This window comes from Pristis pectinata, chromosome 6, assembly GCF_009764475.1.
Source record: "Pristis pectinata isolate sPriPec2 chromosome 6, sPriPec2.1.pri, whole genome shotgun sequence".
NCBI lineage: Eukaryota > Metazoa > Chordata > Chondrichthyes > Rhinopristiformes > Pristidae > Pristis > Pristis pectinata.
This window is the reverse complement of record NC_067410.1, coordinates 93379620-93399138: the sequence shown is the minus strand read 5'-3', so window position 1 is coordinate 93399138 and position 19519 is coordinate 93379620. Positions and strand designations below refer to the sequence as shown.

General features: G+C 40.8%; 1 protein-coding gene across 1 annotated transcript in view; it reads right to left on the bottom strand.

The window, feature by feature from the left end:
- Positions 1–19519, bottom strand: part of LOC127571233 (mucin-4-like) — a 169334-nt gene that overhangs the window by 6453 nt on the left and 143362 nt on the right. Inside the window, exons 54-59 of the mRNA XM_052017430.1 lie at positions 17721–17915; positions 16587–16684; positions 10905–10963; positions 4917–5107; positions 2803–2971; positions 986–1174 (exon numbers count right to left, since the gene is read on the bottom strand). Of these exons, the coding sequence (XP_051873390.1) occupies positions 986–1174; positions 2803–2971; positions 4917–5107; positions 10905–10963; positions 16587–16684; positions 17721–17915 (901 nt within the window). The remainder of the gene's footprint in view (positions 1–985; positions 1175–2802; positions 2972–4916; positions 5108–10904; positions 10964–16586; positions 16685–17720; positions 17916–19519) is intronic.

Here is a 19519-nt window from a genome sequence, read left to right as displayed (position 1 = left end):
TCAGAAAAGATTTTTAAAGATCTTATGGAGTGGATAAAATGTGGAATCCTTGGCAAAACCAGGCAATGTCCCTGGTCACATCTGTGTAGAGGATGGACAGAAAGTACCAAACCCTCACGAGAGAATGAATTAAAAGGTGATATGGAATTCAGATGCAAACCTGTCTCAAAATAGTTTCTGTACAAAGTGTTTACAGCTTATTGCTAATTTCTTGAGAAACTGGTGGTGAACTGCCCTGCTGAAAAGCTACAGTTCTTCTGGTAAAGGTATTCCACAGCATTGTTGAGTAAGGAGATCCATCAATGGTGTGTAGTGTGGTGTTCCCATGTACTTGCTGAATTTGTCTATCGGTGGTTTGGGGGGGGGCGGTGGTGTGGAGGTGGTAGAAGTGTGTTGGAGTGGCTTAGGCAAATAAGCGATAAGCGCATTGCATTTTGTAGTGATACGTGCTGCAGACACTATGCAGTAGTGGTGCTTGATGGGGTACCAGTCAAATAGGTTCTTCTGTACTCCTGATTTTCTTTACTCTTGTTGGAGAAGTAAAGATCACACTCCTGACTTGTGTCTTTCGGATTTGAGGAGTAAGTGCTCTCAGTGATTATTCCATCAGTGCTCCTGTTACTAAAATGGGTAATTATAGCATTATATATGGAGAGATGCATCACCCACAGTGTTACTATGCTGAGACCCTGGTGCCAACACCTGCCCTTCCAACAGTTGTGCTGGGCTAACACAACACGAATTGTGAGAGCAGCATGTAGCTTGTTACAACTGAGAAATCTCTGGCTGAGAAGAACTGTGCAGCTAAACAAAGAGGAGGAGACAACAGCTTCTATCACATTCCACAACAGGTGATGGGGGAGACTGTAGGATTTATGGGCAGTCTGTCAACAGATAGAGCAGCCACTGCCAATCGCCAGCACTGATACACAGAAAAAGGTAGATTTTCCACAATCCTCATTAAGCAATATAAACAATAATATACCTGTTTGTGTCATTTGTGAATCTTTCTCTTCCAGATGAATTGTACTTGCACACAATTAAAAATATGGCTAACATCAGTAAGAGCAAGAATGCTAAAGCTCCAAATAGAATGCCAAAAAAGGCCCTGAGATTCATTGATAGGTGTTCACAGCGGTCACCGAAACTACTGTATATTGTGCGTGGAACACATCTGGGAAAAAAAAACATAGCAGCATTAGGCACTGGCAAGTTATCAGTTAAAAAGATTAGCAAGTCTATCACAGCTTTCCTGTTTTCAGGATGTTCCTGAGCATTTTTCAGCCAACAAAAGTACCTTTTAAAGTGTAGTCAATTTGCACACAGCATATTCCACAATAGCAATGTAGTAAATCAACATGTTTTGTTGATTGAGGATTAACTATTGGCCAAGGTATCAGGTTTAACTCCCCAACTTTTCCTTGAAGTAATACCTGGGATCTTCAATACTACTTGAGAAATCGGATAGGACCTCATTTCAATGCTTTCAATAGTGCAACACTGAAGCAAAAGCTGAGGTTTTTGTACTTATTTTTCTTTCCAAATGTGATTTGAAAGTTAACCTTCTGACTCAGAGGCAAAACTGTTACCCATTGATCTTCAGATGGCATTTGCTATATCTTGAGCTTCTGTTTGGAAATGTTTAAATTAAACCTAACAAGGGCATTAGATACAAAAACTTATCATCACACTTGTACACAATGAAGTCAATTACAATTCACATTTTCAGGGTTTGTTGATCATGGATAGATAAGTAGCAGCCAAGAAATAATAAGGCCGAAAATTTTCTGTGGCCCTAACAAGATATTTGTCGCAGAAAGCTGGGGTGAGGGAGGCTGAGGATAAGCAAGATTGCCAAAGGTTTGGTTGTTTTCACAGTGCAAGAAATTAGCAACCGTCACTGCAATTGAGTTGCATTTAATAATTCTTTAGGGGCTGGGCCAAATCCCCAAAGGATGGTTTGGGGGAAGGGTGGTCAAGGACCAGGAGTCATAGCCGCTTTGTTGCATCATGTTGAGAAATTTAGCTGGCTCAGTTTTTCAATTATTTCTGTAAACCTTCAGGGGCTTCTAAATGTTTTCTTTCCTCTCAGTTCCATGCAAATTGAACTGAAAGTTTTTGGAAAAATAAACAACTGCAGATCCTAGAAATCGGAAATAAAGATAAAATGCTAGAAATACTCAACAGGTTAGTCAGTATTGTGCAGCGAGAAACAGAGAGATGGAATAACTGTGAATCTGAGAGGTTAGCACTGCTCTGCTGTTTTTACTATATTTTTGGTACCGCTAGATCTGTGCACTTAGTTGCTTAATCAAAGCTTAAACTTTCTTGTTGGGCATGTACAATCTGAGGGGTATTCTTGGGTTTAATACAACTTAGGTAAAATTTATTCTGGACAATGATATATAGCACACTATCAAGGAGTCTTTCTGAGGTAACCCAGAGGTACCTAAGCATTAGCAGGTAGAGTTCTGTAAGTGTTACAAATCTGAGGTGTTATCCCCACCTTCCTCTACTTAGTGATATTACTTGACCTGATCATTATTTCCAGCAATGATTGTGTTATGTTGGGGCTGGTTTCACTGAATAAAATTTAGAATGATCCACTGGAATATGAAGATCAGAATCCAAGGCAGCATTATGCAGTGGATTTTTCATTCCACCATAGAGTTTTTGAAAAGATATGTACAAGTTATCAATGAGGTTAGCCTATAACAGTGACAAAAATGCATACAAATAAAATTAATTTCCTTGCACTTTGGTAAGAAACTACTCAATGTTTTAAAATATATGTCTTTATACTTGCACGAAGGTCCAGTTAACAGATGCTGACACTCTGCCTGATTCAAACAGTAATCCATGTCACAGGGAGATCGGCAAACAACTCCACGTTGTTCATCCCATTGAAGCACATAACCAGCAAATACAGTATTATTGCAGCTGAAGTAATTCAATAGATCTTTGTACGATACTGTAATCAGAAAGAAAATGTTCTGAGTTTAAGGTTGTGTGTCAATAATGGATTCTATTATCAATAATGTTTAGAAAGGGGAAACATTTCTATTAAGTGCTTTGAAGAGTAATTTTGCAAAGATTGGTTATTTCCATAGGTTAGAGATAAAATCAAAGGCTAATAGGCAAGAATTGATTTTTCAAAATGTCACCTTTACCATCTATAATTGCCACTCTGAGTTGCTCTCTTTCTGTCCTTTCAGATTTTTACTTAAAATAACTTCATGCACATATTTGCTTTAGTATAAAGCAATACTAACAGTTTGAATTGAATTTAGATATTTTTTTTGTTACCAGATTAAGTAGTTACTGATTTTTCTTTTGACAACAGGCTATTTAATGTTCCCTTGGGGATAGGTGGACAGCGATGACCCACATTAATAGATCAGACAAAATCTTGTGTTGTCCATTTTCAGGAACTGGGTTGATGTGGCTGACATTAATTGCCCATCACTGGTCTTCCTTGAGAAGGTGATGGTGAGATACTTTCAGTACCACTGCAAAATTTCTGGTGAAGGTACACCCACTACCCAGGCGTTGGGCAGATAGTTCCAGGATGTACTCCCAGTGATGATCACAAAGTTGCCTCTGTGAGTAATTGCAATACATTTTGTAGATGGCACGCATCACAATCACTGTGTGCCAGTGGTGGAGGGAATTAATGTTTAGGATAGTGGAAAGGGGTGCCATTCAATGTGGCTGCTTTGTCTCGGATGGTTGAATGCTTCTTGGAGTTGCATTCAGCCAGAAAAATGCAGAGAATCTCATCATATTCCTAACTTGCACCTTTCAGATGGTGGAAAGCCCTTAGACTGTCAGAGGTGAGTCACTCATCATAGAATAACAAGTCTCTGATGGCATTTATGTGGCTGTTCCAGTTTCGTTTCTGGTGTGTAATGACACCCCCCCCCCCCCCTGTCTTCTATGGCCAATCCAATTTTGAATCCAATCTACCAAGTCACCATGGATCCCATGTGCCTTAATCTTTTAGATCAGGCAATCATGAGGGAACTTGATGAATGCTTTACTAAAGTCCATACAACATCCACTGCCCCATTCTCATCAATCATCTTCGTCACCTCCTCAAGTAACTCAATCAAGTTTGTAAGATATGACCTCCCATGCACAAAGCCATGCTGACAATCCAGACTAAGTCTATGCTTTTCCAGACATCCTATCTCTAAGAATCTTTTCCAATAATTTCCCTACCACTGATGTAAGGCTCACAGCCTATAATTTATGGGATTATGCCTATTGCCCTTCTTAAACAAAGGAACAGCATTGGCTATTGTCCAGTCCTCTGGGATCTCGTCTGTGACTAAGAGGATACAAAATTCTTTGTCAAGGCCCCATCAATCTTCTCTGTTGCCTCCCTCAATAATCTGGGATAGATTCCATCCCTCCCAGATGCCCAATTTTATGTTCTCAGGTCTGTTCTGAGTCTATCCTATTTAGCTTGTTTGTAGTTCCACACACCTTGGAAAGCATCTTGGTATGAAACCAACAACGACTGTCTGTTGAACACTTCTACCAATCACCTTGGGCAGATGCACCTGCTGCAGATTGATTGGTGAGGTTAAAGGTAAGTAGGTTTATCCTTCGCGTTGATTTACTCACCATCTGCTTAAGATCCAGTCTGGCAGCTATGTACTTCAGGGTTTGGTCAGTTGAAATGCCACTAAGCCACTCAAGTCCCCCACCCAGAATACATTTTGTGCTTTTTCCAAGTATTGTTCAATATGGAGGAGCACTGATTCATGGTAGGTGGGTTTTCTTTTCCCAAATTCCAGATTATTAACTGAATTTAAATTCCACGGTTGCCCTGGTGAGATTTGAACTCTGCTCTCTTGACTATTGTACTACTGTGCTACATCACCAAACAAATGTTAAAATCTTCCACTTACATTTAGTTATATCTTGAATGTCAGTACGATTTAAAGGTCCAAAGTTATCAGGAGACACAGCACGTTGTGCATTGTTGAAAGCATCCAGAATTGCAGAATATAATTCATCATTTAGAAAGTCAATTACAGTCTTGTTTCCATTGTAATCGAAGAAAAGCACAGGCGTAGCAACCTCTTCTTCTCCCCGTTTCCTGTTTGCGTATGGCAGATGCATAAATTAGTCATCTTGTTTATATATTAATTCATAAATTGTATTTATTGATACTAGAATAAACAAAGTAAAACAGGCTGTAGTAAGAGATCAGATGCGCCAGCGGCTGACCTCCAAACTGTTCTGTACTTCTGCACTATAGCAAGTGCGGACAGAACACATTGGTCTGCCTACTGCAATTAGCCATAAGGAACTGCCAACTTTGCCTCAGCTAATGCTTTACTTTAGCATGATGCTATTGAATGATTGTATAATTTTACTGCAGGTTGAATTCCAAGGGGAATTCTCTTCGTAGACAATGGGAGGATGGTGAGATTCTGGAACATTATCATTAAAAAGTGGGTATTGCATGTCTTAGCAGGCTAAAGGTGGATAAATTCCATGGGGGTAATAAAATGGGGATCTCAGGCTTTCCTGGGAGGAGATTGCTGGGGGTGTGACAGACATGATTAAATCTCCACTGACCACAGGAGAGGTGTCAGATAACTGTTGGACTGCATGAATGGCATCTTTGTTCAAGGAAGGAAGCAAGGATAAGTCAGGTAATTACAGGCGTGTGAGCCTAACATCAGTAGTAGGGAAGTTCCTGAAAGAATTTCTGAGGAACAGGATTAATCTGCATTTGGAAAAACAGGGATAAATCAAAAATAGTCAACATGGCTTTGTTAGGGGAAGATCCTGTCAGATCTGAACTTTTCAAAGTGATAACAAAATGTATTGATGAAGGAAATGCAGTTGATGTGGTCTACATGGACTTCAGTAGAGTCTTGAACAAAGTTCCACATTGGAAACTGGTCCAAAATGTAAGAGCCCAAGGGATCCAAGGCAAGCTGGCAAATTGGATCCAAAGTTGGCTTGGCATAGGGTGATGGTCGAGGTGTGTTTATTTCTGATTGAAAGCTTGTCACCTGTGGTGTACCACAGGGATCCCTCAGCGTTTGTTATATACCTTACCGATCTGGCTATGAAGGTACAAGGATATAATGGTGGGCCGAAGGCCCTGTTTTGTGCTGTATGGTTCTATGTGATGGTGAATTTGCAGACAACATGAAAATTGGTAGTGACACAACAAAGTGCAGATGCTGAAAACTGAAGCAAATAATAAACTGCTGGAAGAACTCAGCAGATCAAGTAGCATCTGTGGAGACACATAGAGGATTGATATTTCAGGTTGAGAGCTTGCATTAGGATCTTTTTAAAATGGTGGAGGGCATGAGAGCTATCCCAGATGAAGGTGGGCAGGGAATGGGTAAGGTAAGGAAGGTGAGATAGGACATAGTCATGATATGAAGAGACAAAGTTTGGTGGGGCAAGAACATGCAGAAGCAATGGGTCTACCAGGGAAGTCCTGGTTGTGGATCTTGGGAAGGAGATAGAAGAGGGCAGTGAGGGGTTGAGGAACTATCAGATTGGAGGCTGTGGAGGATATATCACTTGATGCAATGAGATCTGTAATGGTCCGTGAGACAGTAGCCTGGTGTTTGTTCGTGGGATTGTGGTCCATGGGAAGGTATATCTGAGAGTTACCCCCTGGCCTCTGCAAGTTTGAGCTCAGTGCGCCAGACTACAACAGCACCACCTTTATCTGTGGGTTACATGACAGGGTTGGAATTGGTGCAAAGTGAGCATTCGGAGGGTGTAATGTTGGAATGGGCGAGGGGAGTGGAGGTCAAGGCAGCCAATGTCGTGTCGGCAATTAGAAATGAGAACGTCAAGAGACTACATGAGACCAAGAGGGGTGTCTGAGTGGAAGGGAACTGTTGGGGATGTGAGAAAGGGTCATCAGTAGGGTGAGGATTCCTTGCCAAAGAAACAGGCACAGATGTGAAGGGGGCAGAAGAAGAGCTTGATATTATGTCAGGTCTGGAACTTATTCAGTGCGGGCACAAGGGTACTCTGACTGACTGCTCAGAAAGGGGGAGATCAAGGGGGATGATGAAGACAGGGCAGCGATTGGCACTGGGGTGGTGTGTTGGGTTAGAGGAGAATAATGGGAAGAGTGTTTAGCAGGGGAGGTAAAAGAGTAGAGGAAGGACTTTCTGGTCCTGGAACTGGGTGGGAGAACCAGGGCCCTCCCCCCCCCCCCCCGCTCCCCCCACAGGGTCCTGATGTCTGGCTTCGACCTTAAATGTCAGCCATCCCTTCACCTCCACAGATGCTGCTTGACCTGCTAAATTCTTCCTTGAGTTTATTTTTTGTTGAAATTTGGTACTGTTTTTGATAGTGAGGAGGATAGCCTTGGGCTACGTGATGATTTGATCAGTTGTTAAGAGCTACAGCAGGTGGAATCTGAGCCTAGCTATTGTGGGGTGATACATTTTGGGAACACTACCAATATTAGGACCTAAATAATAAACAGTATGACCTTCAGGAATATTAAGGGGCAGAGAGATCTTGGTGAACTAGACCAAGGATTCCCAAAGGTAGATTATGTGGTTATTAAATGCTTAGGGCCTACTTTCTCTCATTCACCAGGGCTTAGGATGCAAAAACAGGGAGGTTATGGGACAAATTTATAAAATGCTGGTTAGACCAAGGTTTAGTACAGCAGATGGTTCTGGTCTCCACACTATACTCTATAGGCAGGACGTGATTGCACTGGATTTCAGTGGAAATTTGCCAGGACATTGCCTAGGATGGAGCTTTTCAATTAAGACTGGAGAGGGTAAGTTTCTTTTCCTTGATGTGGAAGAGGCTGAAGGGGGACCTGATAGAGATATACAAAATAATGAGGGGCACAGATACGGTAAACAGCAGAGATATCAAAACTAAAGGGCATAGATGCAGTGTAAAGTGGTAACAGGTCGAGACAGGATCTGAGGAGGAATTTTTCACTCAGAGGGTGGTTGAAATCTGGAACACACAGCCTGAGGGGGTGGTGGGATAGGCACACATACACCATTTTGAGAAGTATCTGGTTGAGCACTTGATCTATAGCTTTCTATTACTTGGCAATTCAAGTGCTGGTAAATGGGATAAGTATTAATTTACATGTCACCCTCCTGTCCAAAGGAACCGTTCCATCATCTATACTTGGGAAGATATCAACCAAATCATCCATTATTTCCATAGCTGCCTTGTTTAGGACTCAGGGATGCAGATTATCAGGTTCGAGAGATTTATCAGCTTTCAATCCTATTAATTTCTCCAGTCCTTTCTTTTCACTAATACTAATTTAATTTACTTCCTCCTTTTCATTATAATGTTGTTTCTCCAGTAGTCTGGAGTAATTGTGTAATTGGAATCAAAGTATTTGTTTAATTGCTGTACCATTTGTTTCATGTTATAAATTCTCTGTTTCTGATTTTATGGGACCTGCATTTGCCTTCAGTAATCTTTTCCTTTCATATCCTTGCAGAAGCTTTTACAGTCCACCCTTATATTCCTTGCAGGTTTACTTCCAGACTCTCTTAATCAATCTCTTGGTCCATTCTTGCTGAATTCTAAACTGGCCCCCAGTCCTTAGTTTTGCTATTTTTCTGGCAAGTTTTAGCTATAGTTTTACAGATAACATTTTTATAAATAACAATTTTAGCAATATTTCTATGAATAACATTTATATCAGAGTCATCGAGCTGTACAGCATGGAAACAGGCCCTTTGGCCCAATTTGTCCATGCTGACCAAATTGCCTATTGAGCTAGTCCCTATCCATGTACCTGTCCTAACGCCTTTTAAATGTTGGAATTGTACCCACCTCTACCACTTTCTCTGGCAGCTCACTGTCAACAATAAATTGTCAATCCATTTTACTGAAGATAAGGAAATCAATTTGTGCCAATTGAGCAAAAATGCGTAAAACACCTATTCCAAACTTATAAAAAAAGGTAAATGCTAGTAAATGGCTTAAGTATTTCATACTTTCCCAAAATATATTTATTACATTTCTCTTTAAATAAAACATAGAACAGTAAATGCCTTACTAAAATCCATGTAGACCACATCTACTGCACTACCCTCATCAATCTGTCTGGCCACCTCCTCAAAGAACACTATCAGGCTTGTGAGACGTGATCTGCCCTTCACAAAGCCATGTTGGCTGTCCCTGATCAGTCCATGATTCTCTAAATGCCCATGGATCCTATCTCTTAGAATCCTATCCAACAGCTTGCCCACCACAGACATAAGGCTCACTGGTCTATAATTCCCTGGACTATCCCTACTACCTTTTTTGAATAAGGGGACAACATTTGCCACCCTCTAATCCGCCAGTATCATTCCCGTGGACAACGAGGACTCAAAGATACTAGCCAAAGGCTCAGCAATCTCCTCCCTTGCCTCGCAGAGCAGCCTGGGGAATATTCCGTCAGGCTCCGGAGACTTATCTGTTCTAATATTTTCCAACAGCTCCAACATATGCTCTCTCGATATCAACATGCTCCAGAACATTAACCTTACCAACACTGTCCTCAGCGTCATCAAGGCCCCTCTCCTTGGTGAATACTGAAGAGAAGTATTCATTGAGGACTTCACCCACTTCCACAGCTACCAGGCACATCTTCCCACCTTCATCCCTAATAGGTCCTACCTTTACTCCTGTCATCCTTCTGCTCTCACATAAGTGAAAAATGCCTTGGGGTTTTCCTTAACCCTACTTGCCAAGGCCTTTTCATGTCCCCTTCTTGCTCTCCTCAGCCCCTTCTTAAGTTCCTTCCTTGCTACCCTATATTCCTCAAGAGACCTATCTGATCCTTGCTGCCTATACCTTATGTATGCAGCCACCTTCCTCCTAACTAGATGTTCCACCTCTCTTTTCAACCATGGTTCCTTCACCCTGCCATTCCTTCTCTGCCTCACTGGGACAAATATATCCCTAACATCCTGCAAGAGATCCCTGAACAATGACCACATCTCCATAGTACATTTCCCTTCAAAAACGTCATCCCAATTCAGACTCGCAAGTTCTATCCTTATGGCCTCATAATTTGCCCTTCCCCAATTAAATATTTTCCTGTCCTTGCCTATGACAATGCTAAATGTTAGGGAGCGTGGTCACTGTCCCCCAAGTGCTCACCCACTGAGAGATCTGTCACCTGACCTGGTTCATTATCTAAAACTAGATCTAATATGGCATTCCCTCCAGTCGGCCTGTTAACATACTGTGACAGGAATCCGTCCTGGACACAACTAACAAACACTGCCCCATCTAAACCTTTGGTAGTAAGCAGGTGGCAATCAATATTTGGGAAGTTGAAGTCTCCCATGATAACAACCCTGTTATTTTTGCACCTTTCCAAAGTCTGCCTCCCAATCTGCTCCTCAGTATCCTTGCTGCTAATAATATTTGTATGGTAATATTTGTCACCTTGATAGAGACTTTTCATCACTTTTAAAAGTTACTTTTAAAAGTTCTAACTCTTCATGAGTGACTGGTGAACTTTCTAAATACCTTCATTAGAAGCAAAAGCCCAATAGGGTACTTACTGCCTATTGATTAGCTACTACAACCACAGTATCATCAGCATAATTATTTTATTTACAATGGGACAACCCCAAGGTATTGGACAGATCCAGAAAACTTGCATTTTCTTGTAGAAGCCCATCTTTAGAGAAGCCTTCTGTATATTTACAGTAGTGGCTGTCTCCACTGAAAATAAAAGCACAACCTAGTAACAAATCCATAGGGACAAAAAAAAACTTATTTGTAATACTGGCCAATCATTTGTTATGTGTGTGCTGAATTTGAACTCTAATCCATAAGTGTAGGGTAATAATAAATATTTCTAACTTTAATCCTTTCAAAATAAACACAAGAATGTAGACTGAAATTATACCTACCACAAAAGAGGTTTCGAACTATTATTAAACTGTTGCAGTTTCATTGCTTTTTCGATTACCTAAAAAATTTAAAGGATTTTTTTTTAATTTTCATGGATAAACACATTGAGGTAAACTCATTATTAAATATATTCAAATAGAAATTCATTTGTGTGTGTAAAAAAGTAATTGCCCTGCAGTGGTACTGTGCACAGTACTTTCAGCAGTTATGCAGGTTGCCACTAGGACAGTGTTGGTCTGACACAATGGATTGAGCACATACTGTAAATCACCAATCCTAGTGCTCTGTGCATGTCACAAGTCTTCAGAAGCAGTGTGAACTCTGATTTGCAATCTCCTCCTGTGGTTAGAGCTGTTGAAGTAGTGGGTTCAACTGGGGATTGCTGCCTCAAATGGCACTTCAGGGCAGAACTGCACTTCAGTGGTGGGTATGGAGATAGACATCTGAGTTCTTATGGGACATTGGGCAAGAGAAGTAGGGATCCTGATGGTTATGTTCTTCAGCAGTAAAGAACGTAAACATTACCATGCACCAGAACAACGTCAAGACCCCCTGTCAGGAAACAAGTCAAGCTGTGGCTCAGGAAGAGATGGGTTCTTTAACTAATGCAGGTCGAGAGCTTCACCCCAGTTTGTTCAGCCTATATTCATGGTGCAGCTTTGCAACATGATGTCATTTGTGAGCTTTATACTGAGTGATGCCAGTCAAACACACTGAAAGGATTCTCTACATATGTTAGCATAGGCATGGAGTATTGTGAAGTAATTTGCTGAAGAAAGCTATGCACATGTAGAACTTCCTGTCGCTTCCAGCAAAATATTAATCACATTGTGCGCACAACAATTTTTAGCTCACTGCAATATCTTTGTACATTTTTTTTAGGAACCATCTGGACATAAACTACTACTTGCTCTAATATTTTATTGCAAAGCACAGAAAAGGTAGATTTTGACTCTTGGTTTGCAGAATAGTGGTCCTGTGATTTTGAGGCTTGAGCAAGTCGAGTTTATTGTCATGTGCACAAGTACGGTGAGGTACAGGTACATTGAAAAACCTGCTTGCAGCAGCATCACAGGCTCATAGGTACAGAGAGAGAGAGAGACAAAAAGGAGAGAAAAGAAAAGTTGGTAGCATTGACTGCCAGTCTTTGTATCTATGGGTGAAGCACTATCATTGTGACTGTCACTTTACAATCCATACATAGATTTTTGGAACAATTTGTGGAGTCCACTTTGTCGTTAACTCGTACCAGGAATCAGGTCTATCTGTGGATGGCCACATATCGAGTGCCCTCGAAGTGGCAGATATCTCTGACTAAAAGCAACAGAGTTCTTCGGCGATTGAGGTGTCGTATTGGTTCCATCACGGAACTTGTGGAATTCATAAACTGCTCTCTATATTCTCTTTACATTCTAACGTGGTTTTCAGAAGCCTTTACTCATCGTTTTGCTTCATGATTTGCTGAACTGAACTTTGAGAACTGTTCCTAAACTTGGGGTTTAGGAATTGGACACACACACACTTCGGTTTATTTTGGGGTCAATGTCTGATAGCTAATGTTTTAATTTCTCTTATTATTACAAGTAGTTATTAATAAATAGATTCCAACATTTAAACATGGCTTATTGTGTTTCTATTGTTGCTGGTAAACAATACAAAACAGTGAAGAGACGGGGGAAAAAAGACTGCAAAAACAAAATATATGTGCAAAAAGACACAATCAGACACAAGTCCATGGTAGTGCATGAGGTGGTCTGTAGTGTTCCATTGCTGAGGTATGTTAAGGGTTGTGCAGGTCGGTTCAAGAACCTGATGGTTGGAGGAAAGTAGCCGTTCCTGAACCTGGTGGGGCACCAAATAAATCTGACCAGTGAGCAGATTCATATCAGCTGGACTAGCTTTGTGGTACAGAATTTTGTGCAGCTGCAGTGCAGAGCACAATACGCTTCTAAGTAGCCATACTGCCATCTCAGAGGCTTTACTGATTGTTTTGTGTTAGACACATGCAGGACAGCTGTAGAAAGAGGACAGGAACGTGCATTAAATCAGAGTTGTGTAGCATAGAAACTGGCTCTTTGGCCCACCATGTCGATGCCAAACATCATGCTTTTCTACACTAATCCCACTTGCTGCATTAGTTCCATATCCCCCTGTGCCCTGCACATTCAAGTACCTGTCAAGATACCTCTCAAATGTTACTGTTCCTATCACCTGCAGCACCTTCTCTGGCAGCTCCTTCCAGATACCAACTGCTCTTTGTCCAAAAGGTTTACACCTCAGATCCCCTTTAAACCTTCTCCCTTTCACCTTAAACCTATGCCCTCTAGTTTTAGACACCCCCACCATAGGAAACAGACAATGGCCAACTACCCTACCAATCCTCTTATAGTTTTACATACGTTCCTCATGTCACCTCTCAGCCTTCTTTGCTCCAGGGAAAACAGACCTCCGGATAACTCAAGCCCTCCAATCCAGACAACATCCTTGTGACACACACAAACTGCTAGAAGAACTCAGCAGGTCAGGCAGCATCTATGGAGGGAAATAAAATTGACTGCTTATTTCCCTCCGTAGATGCTGCCTGACCTGCCGAGCTCCTTCAGCAGTTTGTGTGTGATACTCCAGATCCCAGTATCTGCAGAATCTCTGGTGTCAATATCCTTGTGAGTCTTTTCTGCACCTTCTCTAGCTTCATCACATCCTTCCTCGTGTGGGGTGACAATACTCTAACTGCACCCTAATCAACCTTTCGTACAACTGTGACGTCACATCCAACCTCTTAAACTCAATGCCTCGGCCAGTGAAGGCAAGCATACCATACGCCTTCCTTACCACCCAGTGGTCCCATTTTGAGGAAACTATGCACTTGTTGAACAGAGACACCTTAGGATACAACACTCCCCAGGGCCCTGTTGTAACCATAGACAACCTTCTTCACTGTCCATTATTGCCAGCAATGTTGGTGTCATCTCCAAGCTAAATCATCATGCCACCTACAATTCTCATCCAAGTCATTAATATATATGACAAACAACAGAGGACCTATCACCCACCACTGGTCACAAGCTTCCAATCTGAAAAACCCTCCACTACCACCCTCTGCTTGATCCCAAATATTATTACAGTACAGTTAAACAGAAAATTTAATTCTTTTATACAAAACATTTTAGAATGTGAGCAATTGGAGGATAGTGAGATCAGAGTGGAGCATGCGAATATGCTAGGGCATTTTGAGATAAAGAAAGAGGTGGTGTTGGGTCTCTTGAAGAACATTCAGGTAGATAAGTCTCCAGGGTCTGATGTGATATACCCCAGATTACTGAGAGAGGCAAGAGATGTTATTGCTAGAGCCTTGACCAAGATCTCTGTGTCCTTTCTAGCCACAGGCGAGGACCCTGAGGACTAGCAAGTTGTTAATGTTGTTCATTCCCTCAAGGAGGGAAATAGGGATAATACTGGAAATTACAGACCGGTGAGTCTCATGTCAGTGGTAGGGAAGCTATTGGAGAGCATTTTAAGGGATAGGATTTACAAGCTTTTGGAATAGCATGGCCTAATTAGGACAGTGAGCATGGCTTTGTGGGGCAGATCACGTCTTACTAATTTGACTTAGTTTTTCCAAGGAGGTGACAAAGGTGATTGATGAAGGGAGAGCAGTGGATGTTGTCGATGTGGATTTTAGTAAGGCATTCAACAAGGTCCCTCAAGGTAAACTCATCCAGAAGACTAAGATGCATTGGATCCACGATGACTTGGCTGTTTGGATTCAGAACTAGTTTCCCCATAGAAGACAGAGCGTAATGGTTGATGGGTCTTATTCTGGCTGGAGGTCAGTGACTAGTGGTGTTCTGCAGGGATCCGTACTGGGACCTTTGCTGTTTGTGATATACATAAATGACTGATGAAAATGTGGATGGGTGGGTTAGCAAGTTTGTAGATGACACAAAGATTGGTGGCATTGTGGATAGTGTAGAGGATTGCCAAAGGATACAGTGGGATATAGAGCAGTTGCAGGTATGGGCAGAGAAATGGCAGATGGAGTTTAATCCAGGCAAGTGTGAGGTGTTGCACTTTTGGAGATGAGCTGTAAAGAGAAAGTACACAGTTAATGGCTGGATCCTTAACAGCGTTGATGTACAGAAGGATCTTGGGGTTTGAGTCCATAGCTCTCTGAAAGTGGCCGCACGAGTCGATAGGGTGGTAAACAAGACATATGGTATGTTTGCCTTTATTAGTCAAGGCATTGAGTTCAAGAGTCAGGAAGTTACATAGCAGCTTTATAAAACTATGGTTAGGATGAATCTGGAGTATAACATTCAATTCTGGTCGCCCCATTATAGGAAGGATGTGGAGTCTTTGGAGAGCGTGTAGAAGAGGTTTACCATGATGCTGCTTGATTAGGAGGGCATGTGCTATAACATGAGTTTGGACAAAGTAGGGTTGTTTTCTCTGGAGCGGCAGAGACTGGGTGGAGACCTGATAGAAGTTTGTAAAATTACGAGATCCAATGCATCTTAATCTTCTGGATGAGGAACCTTGTTGAATGCCTTACTAAAATCCACATAGACAACATCCACTTCTCTTTTTCCAAGGGTCGAAATATCTAATACTAGAGGACATGCATTTAAGTAAAGGAGGTATGTGAGGCAAATTTTCTTTTTTTACACACAGAGTGGTGGCTGCCTGACACACTGCCAGGGATGACGGTGAAGGCAGATACGATAGAGGCTCTTAGGTAGGCACGTGAGTATGCAGAGAATGGAGGGATATGGACCGTGTGCAGGCAGAAGGGATTAGTTTAATTATATGTCATTAGCTTAATTAGTTTGGCACACAATCGTGGGCCGAAGGGTCTGTTCCTGTGCTATCCTGTTCTATGCTCTCAGCTTAAAGAAACAGAAGTTAACATTCAGTTCAAAAGACTGCACATATATTCTAATGTTTAAGATGGTAAGTACCAGAAAACCACGGAATAGACCTTTTATGATTACATTTTCATCAATGACCTTTCACACATCACTTATTTATCTCCTTTTCTATGGATATTATTCTCCATCTGATTTTCTCCAACAGTTATTCTCCAACAGTTTTCACTTAGTTTTGTTATCTACCTAGAATACTTACTCACTATTAGCACATTATCCAGCTTTTAAAAATGATAATGAATCAATCATTAATATATTTATCTGTCGTCACCATCATAATTTCCCTAGGAACGGATAACTGCAATGCCCACCCAGTAATGCTGCTTGCTCCCATGTCGGTCCCAACCCAGTGCCAATGGAAAACGCCAGCTACAATTTTGCTCACTGGCATCCAAATCTGGTTTACATTTTTATTGTTAGAGAATTCATGCGAGCTGACCTGATTATGAGTATGAAAATAAAACTTCAAAATTTCCAAGTGTACTATGGGCTGGCCTACGAGCTTTTTAAACTTGGCTTTGTGTGATACCCAAATAGTGTGAGACAAGTTCTTGTTCTTGGTTTGGAATAATGTAACATTAGATTCTTGAGACAAAACCTATGCTATATTTCTGCTTCACGTTGACAACATTGTTAATATTTGTGAACACCTTTAAGAAATTACCATTCTTAGACAATCTACACTGATACAGAATGTTCAAATACCACTGTCAACAAATAAATTTGCAACAAGTAAAGAGAAAGAAATGGTCATACCTTTGCTTTGAGGTTATAAGCCAAAGATGTGCTATTTTCCAAAGTCTCACCGACAGTTGTTAAAGTCAATGTAATATTGACTGATCTCTTGGGAAGAGCTGAAAGTAAAGACGTATTTTCTCACAACTGATGTTTAGTAGTCAGATTAATATGACTAATATTAAAATTAGATATATGACAAATATGTCTAATTGCAAAAAAAGGGAAAGTCTGACTAACCTTTCCCATTTATCACTTACCGATAATGTGAACTAGCTCAGGGAAAGGGGAGGTTCCTTCATTGTTTTTATGACAGAACATGTGGCTCAATTTCATCCTCTGACTAGCACCATAATAAAACTATTTAATTATATGACCGCCTTCAACAGAGTTGATTTAGCAGCTAAGACTGGGACTCTTTGAAACAAAATAATTGATTCTCATTATTCTCTTGAATGTAAGAATGTTATATTTTCATCGAACCAGCAGACGTTCACAGCTTCAAAAATATATTGTTAAATAAATCATTTGTTTTTAAAATTCTGATTATAGACTGAAATTATTTTCTGGCACATTCACTGTCATGTAGTTGGCTGTAACTGTGATCAATTTTTGGTAATGAAATTGCAACAAGTCTGACAGATAAATCTGCAACAGGCAGAGGAACTTCTCTGCTAATTAGATATCAAGCATACATGTTATAGTTTCATTTTCTATATGTATGTAATAACACAGGAGATTAGCTTTTAATAGATTTAACACTGCAGTTTGTGAGACACCATGCAAGTCTAAACAAACACAATAAATACTGCTCAAACTAATACAAACAAACAAAATACATTCTGTGGTACTGCTGGGGAAATTCATCCAGAAGCACGTATGTTCTAGCATGATTCCAGCATCTGTGGAACATTCTTATGTCTGAGCTAACTACAATGTTTGCCCATGCAATACCTCCAACTGCTCTTCAGAAGTAACATGAAGGTATGGGAATCTTGAGGATCTGGAAGCTGTTTTACAAGTTCACTGTTTTTTGTTTTATCTTTTCACCTTCATTATCATCTACGATTCCAATATGTCAAATATTTGACTTGTACAATATTGAAATAGTCCTATTTGCATTCAATATGTTTAAATAAACAAATTGTAACATACTTGGTGATGGTTCTGCAATATATATCGGAATTCCAAGTGTACACTGCTCTCCTGTGTATGGATTTGGGCACTGGCAGGTTGGTTTGCAGTTTTCAGCAGGGTTGAGAGTACAGGTTCCTCCATTACAGCAGAATGTGGGAGGGCACTGGGAAGAGGCACATGGATCTGACAATGCTGTGCAGGTTGTTCCATTTCCTAGAGTACAAGTAAAAGAAGGAAAATTTATATTCTAAGTGACTGCAGATAGACGATCATTTAAAAGACTGCAGAATTATATCACTGAGATTTTTTTCACAACCAAAAGCAATCACTTTTCTATGTTATAAGTGGCTTTCCATTCAGTGGAAAATGTAACAGTGTGGTTCATGTGAGTGTTCAGCAAGAAGTAGCATATACAAAAGACTAAACATAAGCATTGAAAGGCGGTAGTCTTAATTCAGAATCACTTCTCAGAATTCCTGCATGATATTACTCGACACCTGCACCAAGCATGTTGTTACTTATATTATCGCTGAAAGTAATAGCAGTGTCCTCCACTTTACCCTGCAAGCACACCTTAGATCAACAGCCTAATGAGAATGCTTTTAACTAACATGTCAGATAATCAGTGTGATGAATAATCTCAATCCTAAGGAGAGACTTTTTCTTTTCTCTCACTAAAATATGCTGTTTTGGGATCCTGTTTGTTTACATTAGGAATTGTAGGACAGCAGAAAGAAATATTAGAATAAAACTAGTTACATTTCCTTATCTGAGTTAATTGTATTTTAAATTATTAATTATTATTTAGATTTGCAGCTAACTTAACATATTTTAAACAATTAAACCAAAAGTATAATATAATTTGTTCTTTTAATTGTAAGGCATTTTCAAATATAGTGAAAAACCACTATTGCCTTGACCACAAGGGTAGTAATCTCTGGAATGTTGCCTGTGCTACGTGCCAGTGAGGGTAAGATTAGGAAGATATGGCAGACGAATGAGTGGCTGAAGGGTTGGCGCAGGGAGCAGGGTTTCAGATTTGTGGATCATTGGGATCTCTTCTGGGGAAGGCATGACCTGTGCAAATGGGACGGGTTACATCTGAACTCGAGGGAGACCAATGTCCTTGCAGGCAGGTTTGCTAGAGCTGTTGGGGAGGGTTTAAACTAAATTGGCAGGGGGATGGTAACCAGAGTGTGAGGTCAGATGATGGAGCATTGGCATTAAGGTAGATGCAACGTGCAGAGAGACCGTGAGGAAGGATAGGCAAAGTGGATAGAGCAGACATTCAATCAGTTGGATGGGTTAAAATGTGTTTACTTTAATGCGAGAAGTATAAAGAATAAGGGTGATGAACTTAGAGCATGAATTAGTACATGGAATTATGATGTTGTGGCCATTACAGAGACTTGGCTGTCACAAGGGCAGGATTGGCTGATTGATGTTCTGGGGTTTAGATATTTCAGAAGGGATAGGGAGGGGGGTAAAAGAGGGGGTGGGAATGGCAGGGAAAGTATCACAGTTGCAGAAAGGGAGGGCAGGGATTGTGGAGGGATTGTCTACTGAGTCAGTGTGGGTAGAAGTCAGTTCTTCCTTTTACACAGAGAGTGGTGGGTGCCTGGAAGGCACTGCCGGGGCTGGTGGTAAAGGCTGATACAATAGGGACATTTAAAAGACTCTTGGATAAGAACATGGATACAAGAAAAATGGAGGGTTATGGGCTGTGTAGGAGGGAAGGGTTAGATTGATAGTGGGGTAGGTTTATATAGGTTGGCACAACATCGTGGTGCCCGTACTTTGATGACAAAGTGACATCT